At 41.6% G+C, this 15,765-nt stretch overlaps 1 protein-coding gene, 1 long non-coding RNA gene and 1 pseudogene across 2 annotated transcripts in view; 1 reads left to right on the plus strand and 2 right to left on the minus strand.

Annotated features, from left to right (window-relative positions):
- LOC135702544 (uncharacterized) overlaps window positions 1–15,765 on the minus strand; it is a 327,842-nt gene that overhangs the window by 66,408 nt on the left and 245,669 nt on the right. The gene's annotated exons all lie outside the window — the stretch shown is intronic.
- LOC135702432 (histone H1-like) lies at window positions 1,663–2,310 on the minus strand. Its single transcript, XM_065223470.1, has one exon. The coding sequence runs from the start codon at window positions 2,308–2,310 to the stop codon at window positions 1,663–1,665; it is 648 nt and encodes a 215-aa protein (XP_065079542.1).
- LOC135702433 (histone H1-II-like) lies at window positions 6,791–7,301 on the plus strand (annotated as a pseudogene).

Here is a 15,765-nt window from a genome sequence, read left to right on the forward strand (position 1 = left end):
TCTCAATCGTTTGCTCAAGTTTGTCGAGGAAAATAACATTCTCCTTCCTGAACAGTTTGGGTTCAGAAAGGGGCACTCCACCAATCACCAGCGTGACAACATCCAGGGCATCACTAAACCTGCAATCCGTCGTTTGGCTCGTCGTGGTGGAGTTAAGAGAATTTCCGGTCTCATTTACGAAGAAACCAGAGGAGTGCTGAAGGTATTTCTGGAAAACGTTATTCGTGACGCCGTTACTTACACCGAACATGCGAAGAGGAAGACTGTCACCGCCATGGATGTCGTTTACGCTCTGAAGCGGCAGGGACGTACTCTGTACGGATTCGGGGGTTAATTTAGTATCATCGACTCAGAACCAAAAAACCCGCCCTTTTCAGGGCCACCATATAAATTTAAAAGGTGTTTTAAAATTGACTTTCTTGCCAGAATGTGAAAGGTTGAAGTGATGTGATGGAGCGTTCATCAATCTGCGGGTGTTAAGCTTAAATCAACGTAGGTCCTGCTGGTTACCGCTACTAATCCAGTACCGACAATATTCTGCATACATTTTGGTGTGGTAGTTCCAGATACGTCGTGCACTTCCGGAATCGAGAGAAGAAATTAATGAAAACGTCTGAGTTGTCCGAACGCGCTTTGGGGAAAGATATCGAGCTTATTCGAGCGTTTTATTTCGATAAGCAGTAGGTGTGCTGAAGGAATTACAGGGAAACGTCATTCGATGAACTGTTACATTCAAGTAATTTTTCCTCGGTATATGACCACAATTTTTAATAGGGCATCACGGCCACCCAAATTTGAGTTAAGTTAGCTTGTTGTAAGTGCAGGAACTCAGCAATGAGAAAATGTCTCATGTTTGTCCAGGATAAACTTACTGAGAAAAGTAAATATTGGACACACATTCATTGGTACTACTCCTACTTAGAGTAAAATAATTTCATTTTCCGGCTGATTTTTGAGATTTTCCACAGGAAACCATGAGCCAATATTACTCATCGCTGGGTTCCTTAACTATTGGCTACTAAAATTTAGGTCGTGCTTATCGCAGGGTTGTCATTGTCAAAACTCAAAATAGTAAACCTATAACACTCTTGTAACTGACAACTTGTACTGTTTATTTTTGATAGAATAAAAGGAAACAACGATTCAGTCCAATGGAAATGGAAAGCTTCATAAAATTTCCAACATAAAAATACAAATTGATTGTGGTACATAATTCGAAGATTTTGTGTTGTGAAATTTTCAAATATTTCATAATTTGTGGATAAAGTCATTTGGATGAATGTGGCACGGTCTGCTACATACAATGAAAGAAATTTTTGTCATGTTTCCAGCATATTATTACTGATTTCGGTTTTAGTGACTTCAATTATGGTCCTCGGGTTAATTTTAAAGGTAGTGGAATTTTCCCATTTTTGAAATAACTCCGTTTCTTCTTATTCCATATAGAAATATTGCATCACTGGCACATTTTTAAGTCCTGCACATGTTGCAATATTAAATGAAACCTATGTTGATGAATTATGTCGATTAATGATATGATTAATAAATAAATGTGATGTCGCAATTCTTGAAACAGAACTCTTTAACTGCATTATTGGTAGTCCTGAAAAGGACTGTTTTGGGTAATTCTGTGTCGTTGAACATCAACAACACGTTCGAAGTTTACTTCTTGACGACCTTCTTCGGGGCCGCTTTCTTGGCTGGGGTGGTTCTCTTCGGCTTCGGGGTCTTTGGCTTCTTGGCAGCGGTCTTCGAGGGCTTGGTGGCCTTTTGCTTGGGAGTAGCAGCCTTCTTCACGGTCTTGGCAACGGCAGCCTTGGCTTTCTTCTCACCAGCTGGCTTCTTGGCAGCTTTAGCAACAGGCTTCTTGGCTTTCTTATCACCGGCTGGCTTCTTCGCTCCGGTAGCTTTCTTGACCTTTTTCTCGCCGGCAGCCTTCTTCGGTTTCTTCTCAGTGGCGGCTTTCTTGGCTTCAGCCTTCAACTTGAATGATCCCGATGCACCGATTCCCTTGGTTTGGACAATCGTTCCTTTCTCGACGCCATTCTTCAAAGACTTCTTAAGGAACGGGGCTAGCTTGGCAACGTCGCACTTGTAGTTGGCAGCGATGTACTTCTTGATGGCCTGCAGCGACAATCCGTTGCGTTCCTTCAGGGTTTTGATGGCGGCAACAACCATTTCGTTCACCGGGGGATGGGTCGATGGCTTCTTGGGTTTGCCCTGTCCCTTCGGGGCCCTTGGCTTCTTCGTCTTGGCTGGCGAAGTGGCAGCTGGTGCTGCAGCAGCGCCTACGGTTGCAACTTCAGACATTTCGGCTTGAATAAGGTAGATACACTGTTTGGATTAGTCGGTAAGAGACAGCAGACCTATGTAAGATTTTGAAGTCTGTGCTAGGGAGATAAGCGCGAATGTTGAATTGTTGATTGTTCACGAAATATTTTGATATTTTCCGGTAACACAGATTAAAAATGTTAATTAAGGTATTTATCTTTGCATAATCAAATAAGCTGTTATCGGAATTTTAAAGATAAATAGTTAAGGTATCAGCTCACCAGTAAATGGCTGAGGTCAGCGACAGAGTAGAGCAAACCCAACAACATCAGCCCAACAAAACGGCCCTTTTCAGGGCCACCAAACTTTCGCAAAAGAGTTATTAAGGAATATTCCTAAAATATAATATACACAATTAAGTACAACACATAACAGACGTTATCCAACGCCAACCCTGCGGTCGTATCTAGTATACAACCCTTCCAACTTTTTCCACTGCCAGTGCATGCGGCACTTTGTCAAATGCTTTAGAAAAGTCGACATAAACTGCATCTTGAAGGTCGAGAAGAAAGGAAGAGAAGAAACGTTGCACATCAGGTTGGTTGTTGTTGACCGCTTCCTGACAAATCCATGCTGACTCTCTGATATCACATGTTGAACGTTACGATACAAAGAATCATGGACAAGACTCTCCAAGACTTTAGGAAAGCAACTCAAAATCGAAATTGCAGGATAATTTTCGACGTCATTAACATTACCACTTTTATGAATGGGAGTGATGGCTGCAGTTTTCCATTTGTTGGGAAATATGCCCTCCGAAAGAGATCTGTTGAAGAGTATACTCACAGGCAAAGCGATTGACTCCGCACACCGATTGATGAAGAAAGGTGACAGACGATCTGGACCTGCTCCTTTCGAAGTGTCGATAGAAACCAGCTTAGCAAAAACATCTTGCCGAGAGAAGTTGTAGACGATCACTTTCAAGTCGTAGTGTGGCAAATTGCTCAAGTACGATTCAGTCAAAGGTGGTCGGTTATTACTTTGCACACTTCGAAAGAACGCCGAGAACAGATTTGCAGATTCTGATGGAGATTCAGCTGCCTCACCTTGGTAACGAAGATGTCGAGGCATTCCGTTGGATCGCTTACGGGTCTTCACATATTGCCAGAATTGTTGGGGGCCTGTTTCAAACTTGCTTCAGTACGATGAATGTAGCAGCGAAAGCATTGTGCATGCAAAGAGTTATATTCGCTCTCTAAGTCACGCAGCTCAGCCTTATGCTGTTCATTCCTAGACCGAAAGTAACGCTTCCTTGCCTGCGTAGACGATTTCACAGCCGTTGCAGTTCATTGTACCACCATGGTTGTTTCTTACTGTGGGTGTCGATCCGTTGTTTTAGAGGCACAACTTCGCTGATGATTCCATAAAGCTTGTCGTAGAATATCGATACCGCTTCGTCGACACTGCAACCAATTAGAAGATTCACCCATCCGACGTCTGAAATAATTGAGCTCAAAACTGCAAAATCACATCGCTTGAAGTCAAAATCTAACGGATCAGTTGCTCGGGAAATTTCACATTCGCTTGCAGTTTCAATCACAAGCACCAATGGTTTATGATGTTCATCAACACGCAGTAGCGGTGACGGGGGCTCCACAAGCTCGAGTACATTGATATCAGTAGAGAAAACCAAATCTAGTATCCTTCCATTCGCATTACCATAATGATTCAACTGATGCAGACCATTAGCGATGAACGATTCAACCACAGTGAACTCCTGCTCAGAAAACGTATTTGTAGATAGCAAACATAGCAATTCATCATCATGGTCCCAATTCAAGAAGGGTAGATTGTAGTCACCAACAACAACAACCAAACCACGATCACCCGCTTGATCCATCAGTCTTTGAACACATGAACAGTGCTGTTCATACAATGCATTGTCGCTTTTGGGAGGGAGATAAATACAACAGACGAAGAGTTCAAATGTAGGCAGCTTGATCCGAACGATTATTTGCTCCAGACACTCGGTACCAGCAATCGAAACAGCGGCACTGTTCAATGCATTACGGACGCCGACCAAAACACCACCACCTCGTCGAAATTGGCTTGTTGTGGCGTTGCGATCACAGCGATAGATTGTATAGTTGTGTGATAATTCAGAATTTGAAATATCAGCATCGAGCCAGGTTTCGGTGAAAGCTATCACATCGTAGTCAGATTGGGATAGTGCTAGCAGTACTTGGTTTGTTTTGGTGCGTAACCCACGTACATTCTGGTAGTACAGCGTGGACGTACAATGTATATTGTTAATGAATTGCTGCTGTCTATCAGTGGAGTCTGGATGTAAAGGAGTGGTTGTGTTTCGGGACTGTGTTGTTGTGGTTATTGCCATATCAGTTGAACAGCTGATCATCTGTGAGGCTGCACCGATATCTAGGGCGCCCAGTGAACTACTGTGTTGTGGGTCCGAAGCGAAAAATAGGCCGATCCGACGATGATTGCTTGGAATCAAATGGACGAAATACTATTCCTTGTTGCCACGTCGATCCAAAGAGGGCTTGTTCCTGCAGCTGCAAACCAATTCCGACTTTGAAGGAAACAAAAGTAAGTTCGTTAAGATTTTTGCCTGTGGGAACTAACTTAGTTACTAAAATGTCATCATCAGTGTCGAGATTATCCTTGACGAGCTTTTCGATTTGAGTTGCTGATGCTGAAGGGTCGAAACCGGACAAGTACAGCCAAAACTTCTTTTGCTTTTTAGCTGTTGCAAGTGGGATGGTAACCCCGGGTTCTATTTGTTTCGTCCCAGTAGACTCTGTTTGTTGTCGTGTGTCGTTCCGCCGCAATTCACGCACTTCGGGTCGGTTTCATCAGCTTGAGCACAGGTCGCCGTCGAATAAGCCATAGCACACTTGTCGCAACGTGGTTTCATATGACAGTTCTTCGTGCCATGGCCGAAGGAGAGGCAACTTGTGCATTGGGTCACATCACGGTGTTGCGGCTTGTAGTATTCCCAGTCTATAATGACCTGAAACAGGTCACGTATGTTGCTCTTGAGCGCAGCAAGGGTGGTGGAGCCCTTCGTGAGGTTGACCAGAAACAGTTGGTCACGATAGTTGGTATTGGGCATAGGCCGTCGATTCATTGGGTGGACTGCCTCTGGTTTCAATCCGAGCCTTACCAGCTCATCTTTTACGGTAGCCGCTTCGTACGACGGCAGACCTCGTAAAACAACCTTCAATGGTTTCATCGAAGGCAAATCGTGAGTGTAAAACTCCACTGTGCTGTTCTTCAGCAGGTCACCGACCGACTTGTACTGCTGTAGGCTGAAGCACATGATCTTTGTTCCAACGCCACAGATTTTGAATCGCGGGAACAATTTGCGTTTTGCCAGCTCATCCCTAAGCTGGGCGACGTCCTTCATCGGGGTAAACAGCGGGGGAATCCGCTCCTTTTTTGCAATTTCAGCGGCGTCACCACCGCCATTTTCTACTCCGAGCACCGAGAATTGGTTGCTCTGTAGCAGCCGATTTGCTGCGTCATCCGAAGCAGCGCTGGGATCCGTTTGGGTCTTCTTGCTAGGGCCCTCCGATGTAGGAGCAGCAGTACGCTAACTTTTCAGATTCAAGCACCACGATGTGCAACCAAATGGTACTCGATTATCACGACTGAATTTGGGAAGAACGTTTATTTCATGAAAACAGTGATAACATTTTCACTTTTCATTTGTACAATTTTAAAACAGTTTTTTTTATGAAAGAATGAAAAAGCGTTTATTGTAACAGCTTACGAGAGTTATTTCCTATCGGTTGATATGTTTGGATTTTAATTGCATCTATTAATAACAAAGTTATAAGCGTTCTAAGCCTTACACCTTTTCGTGACGGTCTTAATTTTAGATTTTCGATTTACCCTCAGTACCTTCCCGTAAGACGTAGTCTACGTCCAAACAATAAAACTGAGTAGAAGAGCTACCTCATGTTAGACGAAAATCTTTGATAAGACGTGCTTCAGAAGTCGAGCCTTATGAAATTCTTAAGTCTATTTGCCTCAGTGTATAGTCGAAAGCGTAGACAGAACACAAAATAAAAAAGTTGGAAGGGTTGTATACTAGATACGACCGCAGGGTTGGCGTTGGATAACGTCTGTTATGTGTTGTACTTAATTGTGTATATTATATTTTAGGAATATTCCTTAATAACTCTTTTGCGAAAGTTTGGTGGCCCTGAAAAGGGCCGTTTTGTTGGGCTGATGTTGTTGGGTTTGCTCTACTCTGTCGCTGACCTCAGCCATTTTTGTTACTGGTGAGCTGATACCTTAACTATTTATCTTTAAAATTCCGATAACAGCTTATTTGATTATGCAAAGATAAATACCTTAATTAACATTTTTAATCTGTGTTACCGGAAAATATCAAAATATTTCGTGAACGCTGCTGCAGCACCAGCTGCCACTTCGCCAGCCAAGACGAAGAAGCCAAGGGCCCCGAAGGGACAGGGCAAACCCAAGAAACCATCGACCCATCCCCCGGTGAACGAAATGGTTGTTGCCGCCATCAAAACCCTGAAGGAACGCAACGGATTGTCGCTGCAGGCCATCAAGAAGTACATCGCTGCCAACTACAAGTGCGACATTGCCAAGCTAGCCCCGTTCCTTAAGAAGTCTTTGAAGAATGGCGTCGAGAAAGGAACGATTGTCCAAACCAAGGGAATCGGTGCATCGGGATCATTCAAGTTGAAGGCTGAAGCCAAGAAAGCCGCCACTGAGAAGAAACCGAAGAAGGCTGCCGGCGAGAAAAAGGTCAAGAAAGCTACCGAAGCGAAGAAGCCAGCCGGTGATAAGAATGCCAAGAAGCCTGTTGCTAAAGCTGCCAAGAAGCCGTTGCCAAGACCGTGAAGAAGGCTGCTACTCCCAAGCAAAAGGCCACCAAGCCCTCGAAGACCGCTGCCAACAAGCCAAAGACCCCGAAGCCGAAGAGAACCACCCCAGCCAAGAAAGCGGCCCCGAAGAAGGTCGTCAAGAAGTAAACTTCGAACGTGTTGTTGATGTTCAACGACACAGAATTACCCAAAACAGTCCTTTTCAGGACTACCAATAATGCAGTTAAAGAGTTCTGTTTCAAGAATTGCGACATCACATTTATTTATTAATCATATCATTAATCGACATAATTCATCAACATAGGTTTCATTTAATATTGCAACATGTGCAGGACTTAAAAATGTGCCAGTGATGCAATATTTCTATATGGAATAAGAAGAAACGGAGTTATTTCAAAAATGGGAAAATTCCACTACCTTTAAAATTAGCCCGAGGACCATAATTGAAGTCACTAAAACCGAAATCAGTAATAATATGCTGGAAACATGACAAAAATTTCTTTCATTGTATGTAGCAGACCGTGCCACATTCATCCAAATGACGTTATCCACAAATTATGAAATATTTGAAAATTTCACAACACAAAATCTTCGAATTAGGTACCACAATCAATTTGTATTTCTATGTTGGAAATTTTATGAAGCTTTCCATTTCCATTGGACTGAATCGTTGTTTCCTTTTATTCTATCAAAAATAAACAGTACAAGTTGTCAGTTACAAGAGTGTTATAGGTTTACTATTTTGAGTTTTGACAATGACAACCCTGCGATAAGCACGACCTAAATTTTAGTAGCCAATAGTTAAGGAACCCAGCGATGAGTAATATTGGCTCATGGTTTCCTGTGGAAAATCTCAAAAATCAGCCGGAAAATGAAATTATTTTACTCTAAGTAGGAGTAGTACCAATGAATGTGTGTCCAATATTTACTTTTCTCAGTAAGTTTATCCTGGACAAACATGAGACATTTTCTCATTGCTGAGTTCCTGCACTTACAACAAGCTAACTTAACTCAAATTTGGGTGGCCGTGATGCCCTATTAAAAATTGTGGTCATATACCGAGGAAAAATTACTTGAATGTAACAGTTCATCGAATGACGTTTCCCTGTAATTCCTTCAGCACACCTGCTGCTTATCGAAATAAAACGCTCGAATAAGCTCGATATCTTTCCCCAAAGCGCGTTCGGACAACTCAGACGTTTTCATTAATTTCTTCTCTCGATTCCGGAAGTGCACGACGTATCTGGAACTACCACACCAAAATGTATGCAGAATATTGTCGGTACTGGATTAGTAGCGGTAACCAGCAGGACCTACGTTGATTTAAACTTAACACCCGCAGATTGATGAACGCTCCATCACATCACTTCAACCTTTCACATTCTGGCAAGAAAGTCAATTCTGAAACACCTTTTAAATTTATATGGTGGCCCTGAAAAGGGCCGATTATTTGGTTCTGAGTCGATGATACTAAATTAACCCCCGAATCCGTACAGAATACGTCCCTGCCACTTCAGAGCGTAAACGACATCCATGGGGGTGACAGTCTTCCTCTTCGCATGTTCGGTGTAAGTAACGGCGTCACGAATAACGTTTTCCAGAAATACCTTCAGCACTCCTCTGGTTTCTTCGTAAATGAGACCGGAAATTCTCTTAACTCCACCACGACGAGCCAAACGACGGATTGCAGGTTTAGTGATGCCCTGGATGTTGTCACGCTGGTGATTGGTGGAGTGCCCCTTTCTGAACCCAAACTGTTCAGGAAGGAGAATGTTATTTTCCTCGACAAACTTGAGCAAACGATTGAGAATGAGTTTCTTGAACAATTTGCTCAGCGCTGAAAGGAGGCTGATTGGTCTGTAGCTTGAAGACAATTTTGGATCCTTACCGGGTTTGCGGATTGGTAGATGGAACGGGCGACCTTTTTGGACGCTATATAGTAGAACAGAAAATATCAGAGGTGTCAGATACTCGCATCTGATGTCTCGGTTGGAGAATGTATAAGAATATTAAAAAAATCAATCGATTTTCACCATCTTCAGACAATGGTTTACTTTTAACCATTTTTCAATAGTTTACTGAATGAAATCAATTGTTTTGAAACATTCAGCAAATTGCTAGAAATATTTACAATCGATTGATGCTATTATCTCGTAAATCTATCGAGAGACGGTTGAGTTATTATCGTTCAAAATCTTTTAATTTTTCGTAACGCATCCAAAATGACTGTTTTCAATTTTGTACCCCCGTATGTTGCCGAAAGACGTTATCCAACGTCAAAAGACAAACAATCATTATTACATCGTCTGCGAGGTCAACTTACATCATTCGTTGCGGGATGTGCTACGGAGGATGATAGGAAATGCAAATAACATTCAATGTCATACATTTTGGGTTTGCGTGTGGCAAGTACAATCATACAATATGCTCAAGGAAGTCGAGAAATGTTTAAAACCGAATCAATCTTAGACCAGACCAGGAATCGAACCCAGGCCGCCTCCTCCATGGTCTTGCTTTATATCTGCACCTTTACCGACTGAGCTAAGAGAGGCCCCAACAAATACTTGCCACCATACAGTCCTAGTGCCCGGGTTACTGCAAATTTCATCAGCTTTCGGTCAATTTGCATTCGGTTGAATGACACTCAAACAACGTGACCATTCGAGCCAAGACTTTGGGAAATTTACTTCCCCTCATTAATGATTTTTGCCACGAACTTATGACAAACTGTTTTGATACTTTTCACGATATTTTTTATTTTGGTTTGGTCGAATGCCATTTGGTCAAAAATTAAAACAACCACATTCGATCAATGACCTATAATGTTGACACAAAATCATTTAATACTGATTCGAACCTTTATTCATGCGGCAACTGTTGTTTCCAATTAGCATTTCCTTTTAAATTATCTTTTCCGAATCTTTTCAACATGAGCATCTTGAAAGACGCACAAATTGAACAGCCTATCTTCCTTCCGTAGCTCATGCTTCTCCCCGCGCCAAAATCCATTTAGGTTCGATCCAACGGAAGATACCCATCAGCAAATCGGCTGTCAATGCTGCTCACTAAATTCGCTGTCTATTGAACAACCGTATTTTTCCTCTAATCCATCCCCATCAGCAGTCGATGCTACTCCATTCATCACTTTTCGCTTACGCTGACAGGATTCGATTCCTTTCAAGAAATCTATCCCTCGTTTGTGTTCCTTTTTCCAGTCAGTCGGCCGTCCTTCAGCGAAACGTATACCTAAGCAGCCCTGTGAAGGGGCAGGGTTTCCATTCCAGCGCCACTCCTCCAAGTCAATAATCCCAAATTACATTCCCATTGTAGCGGGACGTCGGAAAAAATTATTCACAGAGTAGCAAAAGAAAACGGAAGCTCCGTCTCCGAGCAGCCCGGCACGAAGGCAGCAAAGAAGCCATCGTCTTACACACACACAGTAGTGGGATTAATGCGATTACAGATTCGATTGCAAAAGGAACCATGATCCGTTCCGTGGTTTTGAGCGACATATCTAAATTTTCAGTGATTTTCTGTGAACCATTTACACTTCCGACACTTTGAAATAATCTTCAAATTTTCCCCGTGTCCCTCACTTGACGCTTGTCAAGTAGGAGCGGACCTGTCCTTCAAACCGCAGGAGCAAAAATAAACCACTTTCTTTGCGGTTGACCAATGTTTTAACCTCGCAATCTCTAGCCCATCGCCGTCGTCGTGGTCGTCATGGTCTGTTCGTCGGCACAAGAGGCTCTTGAACAAGTTTTTGAACAAATAGCTTTTTATCATGGTTCCTACCCATCTGGGGAAGAGCCATATTGAACGGATTGGGGTTGATGCTGGCGTGTCCAAACAAGGGATGACCTATCCGGCCTTGTAGCTAGGAGATAAACAGCCATCGTTGGCCACCCACTTGATCACAGGAGGAAAGGATGCTGTTCGGACAAACAACCCTCTTCAAGACACTCGCCGGCTATTATATCTGGTGCGGATTTTTGCCTCGCTTGGTCCGTGGACCATGCTTAAGAGATAATGTCGAGGAACCACAATAACAACAACAACAACAACAACAACAGTACCAACAAAACCTACTGTGGATAAACAATGTGTTCCGATGCGTTCACGATGGTGAAAACTTGAGGAGGGTCTTTTATTTGTTTTTGAAAGAGTCCTCTCTTGACCCCTTTCAGAGGCATTAGCAAGTGAGGCTTCAGGTTAATGCCGATAAATGTTTGGGCGTTCCAGGATATCTATTATTCTGGGAAACGTTTCGGATGGAAAGTAGGATAATTGATTTTTTTTCAAATTAATGAATGTAAATTGTGCAACTACAAATTGAATTGTGAAAAATTTGAAGATTTTAAAGAGGAAAGTTGAAAAGAACATCTATCAATTGAGAATTGAACAAACAAAAATCAATCAATCCAAAATTAGAGAACCAAACCTTGAGCAAAAAAAAAATAAAATTCTTAAACAAAATGTCACTTTTTCTTCCATTTCGATCGCGTAAAAGCTTTTTGCCATTGCACCCACGGAACCATCATAATTGATAGCCTATAGACCGATCGAATTGCCTTCGTTAGCCACACGGTCTTTCGGTGCAAATCGTAATTAATTTGATTTATTCATGTACCCTCCAAACAGTGCCCTCACCAGTGTCTGGCAGAACCGATGCTCTCCAGCGTTCGACAGAGCTGTGAATTTTGTTCCTCGGAGTGTATCGTCCCACGATGCCGCTTACTGGAGGAGAACAGTCCAGATCGATGATAAATAACTGGCAAAATATTAATTATAGAGTCACCCCTACCCCAGCCGTCCATCGTTTCGAATATGACAACGGAATCTGTTGCACTTTTTGGCACCGGAAACGATTCTATCGAGCCACGACCGAGCGGTTCCGGAGAATTCCACATTTAGCATTATGCTAAAAAATTGAAAACTCATTCACGTGACGTGGTGTGTGCTGGGTGGGTCATTCGAGGCATATTCGGCTTAGTTGAGAAATTCGAGCTCATCGGGCGGACGGACCAAAGAGCATGCGATAAAGCATCGTCGATCGAATGGTGGTGGACATTATCTTCGACTCAACTATACACGGTGGCATTTTAATTGAAAAGATATTAAATTTTGCCTTCCACTTTGTGCACATTCCTGGCTGGCTGGCATTCGGAGGCCATTAAGGGACAACAGTTGGACCCGTACGATGAGAGCTGCGACGGAGCAAAAAGCTGCATGGCATGTCCATTCGGTGTCAACTTAGTGTCGGACGGCTTGCTGAGATAGCTTGATTTTTTGCATAACAGGCAGCCGCAGCATTAAATCGATGATACGGATTGAGTTTAATAAAAACTAAAGTTGCACGTAGATTATGCCACATTCTTTATATCGGGGAAAGTGGGGCAGTTTCGCCAATGCACAGTGGTCCAGAATACAGATTTAGGTGGAATAATATCAGTCCGCATCGTGCTCTCTTGCCGTGCGGATCTATTTGCTTTTTACTAAAGGAAGTGTTACTACTACCTAAAGCTACAACAAATTTAAACAGCACTTTTCAGTGCTCAACCTGTAAAAATTTTTCTACCTTGTTCAACTCTTATTCCTCTTCGATCCTTGTTTGGACCCTACCCGAGGTAATCCTTCTTGGATATCGATTTGGAAAATTCCTCTTCGATCCCTAAGATTCTTATAGTAATCGGCTTGGAAGTCGATTTGGATAAAAATTTACTGCCGCAATGGCGCCAAAACGCAAAAGAAAGGGGCAAACTCTTGATCCTCTTTCTGATGAAATAAATTTGAGTAATCAATTTGATTTGCTCGCGGATGATGAGAATGATCCATCATCCAAGAAAAATTCTAGTAAACTTTCCCGGCTTAATGCCAAGAAGGAAAAGATTCCCCCTATTGTGATAACCACTTCCGATTTCCATGCTCTTCGCATCGAACTTTTGAATTTCGTGAAAGTTAAGTTTTCACTGCAAATTGGACGTCGGGGTGAATGCCGTGTATTGGCTGAAACCTTGGACGGATTTAATCTTCTCAAGTATTTTACTGAGAAGAAACACAAATTTTTTATTTACGACACCAAAACTGAACGTGTGTTCAAGATTTTCATGAAAGGACTGCACAGTGGTGAATCACTGGATCAGATCAAAGATGAACTGGCAAAATTACTTGGAGTTGTGTCACTCCAAGTAATCAAAATGAAAATCCCGTCCTGGCGATTCGCGCAACGGGATTTCTAATGATTTTTATTTAGTTCACTTCAAGTCTAGTGAACTAAACAACCTTAAGGCCTTAAAAAAAGCTAGCCTTATGCTCCATGTCCGAGTGAAGTGGGAACACTTCAGGAAGACTGGAGGAAATTTCCAAAACCTCACCCAGTGCCGTAAGTGCCAGGGATGGGGTCACGGAACTAAAAATTGCTACATGCCAGCTAAATGCACGAATTGTGGTGATTCCTCTCACGCAAAGGACGACTGTCCTGTGAAGAAAAATTCTAAGAAATTTGAATGTTCAAATTGTGGTGAAAACCACAAATCCAATTTTTGGGAATGTAAGATTTGCAATGCGATCCTACAATCTCGTTCTAAGCGACAGGTAGGAAACGCTCCACGTTTCCGCCCAGGTACAAATTCCTCTGCTGTTAACAACTGTCAGCGAGGAACAAATTCTACATTCGTACCCGTATGTACAAATACAATTTGAAATTAGCATCTTCAACTATGTAAATCGTTGACTTCACGTAGAATTAATACTAAAACATATAGTCAAAGTAACCTAAGTAATTCTAACGGAAATTTTGACTAAGGAAGCATTACTGCCCCTAAAATGGAATTTTTACAGAAATCATTAATTGACATGATTTCTGATATGTTTAAATCTAACTCTATGTTTGATGCTATTCAAACTGGGGTAAAATTTGCAAATAATATTGTCATTCAGTAATGGATTTTAAAGCATTAAACATTTTAAATTGGAATGCTCGATCTCTTAAAGATAATGAAGACGAGCTATTTAACTTTTTGAGAGTTCATAACGTGCATATTGCCGTTATAACTGAAACGTTCCTTAAACCTGGCCATAAGGTTAAGAAGGACGCTAATTATTTCATTTATAGAAATGATCGTCTTGATGGACGTTGCCATCATTGTTCATAGACGAATCAAACATAAAATTCTTGCTTCATTTGAAGCTAAAGTTTTTGAAGCTTTGGGTGTTTCTGTTGAAACAAAATTTGGACAATTTACGTTTAAAGCTGCCTATTTTCCATTCCAATGCGTAGGCCAGAAAAAGAATTTTCTCAAGGGTGATCTCCAGAAATTTACCCGTCATAGGTCTAAATTCGTCATTATTGGTGATTTTAATGCAAAACACCGCTCATGGAATAATGCTCAAAGCAATTCCAATGGTAATATTCTGTTTGATGATTGTTCTGCAGGTTATTACACTATTCAATATCCAAACAGCGCAACATGCATTTCTTCTGCAAGCAATCCCTCAACTATTGATTTGGTCTTAACTGATTCATGTCAACTTTGTAGCCAATTGGTTACCCATGCTGACTTCGGTTCTGATCACCTTCCAGTAACTTTTGAAATATCCCAAGAAATAATTTGTAATCCTAACGGCTCTACTTTCAATTACCATAGAGCTGATTGGGAGCAGTATCGAACATTTATGGAATATAACTTCGATCCAAACATTCCTTTGCAAACCAAAGATGAAATTAATTATGCTCTTGAATCTCTGACTACTTCTATAGTTGAAGCAAGAGCTGCCTCAGTACCAAAATGCGAGGTTAAATTCGATTCAATTATAATTGACGACGATCTTCAGCTCTTGATCCGTCTTAAAAATGTCCGTAGGAGACAATATCAAAGAACACGCGATCCTGCCATGAAAGTTATCTGGCGGGATTTGCAAAAATACATTAAAAAGCGATTCTCTGCTCTGAGGAACAACACTTTTGAAAAATAATGTTTCTAAATTAGACCCGAGTTCCAAACCCTTTTGGAAACTCACAAAAATTTTGAAAAAACCTCAAAAGCCTATTCCAGCGCTTAAAGAAGGTGGTAAAATTCTGATCACAAATTTGGAAAAAGCTCAGAAACTTGCTAAGCAATTCGAGAGTCCAATTGAGAATCAGGTTGCTCGGGATTTTCTGAATATTTTCTCCCGGGAAAATATTTTTGATGATTCCTGGGGGACTGATTTGGACGAAGAAAGCTCATAAAGATTCATAATATGAAAGCTCCAGGTGATCATGGAATTTTATTTATCCTCATCAAAAAACTCCCAGAGAGCACCTTGTCTTTCTTTGTAAAATTATTTAACAGATGTTTCCACTTGGCATATTTTCCTGATAAATGGAAAAATGCAAAAGTTGTTCCAATTTTGAAGCCGGATAAAAATCCAGCTGAAGCTTCTAGCTACCGTCCAATAAATTTGCTTTCTTCAATAAGTAAACTTTTTGAAAAGATAATTTTGAATAGAATGATGCTTTACATCAATACGAACACAATTTTTGCAGATGAGCAGTTTGGATTTCGCCATGGGCATTCAACTACTCATCAACTCTTAAGAGTTACCAATTTAATTCGTTCAAACAAATCTG

Source organism: Ochlerotatus camptorhynchus, unplaced genomic scaffold (genome assembly GCF_037179485.1).
Source record: "Ochlerotatus camptorhynchus isolate MF236.1 unplaced genomic scaffold, CSIRO-AGI_Acam_v1.1 ptg000193l, whole genome shotgun sequence".
In the NCBI taxonomy this organism is placed as follows: Eukaryota; Metazoa; Arthropoda; class Insecta; order Diptera; family Culicidae; genus Ochlerotatus; species Ochlerotatus camptorhynchus.

Excerpts from the sequence above, each read along its gene's own strand:
- LOC135702432 (XM_065223470.1), bottom strand. The coding sequence starts at position 2,310 with ATGTCTGAAGTTGCAACCGTAGGCGCTGCTGCAGCACCAGCTGCCACT.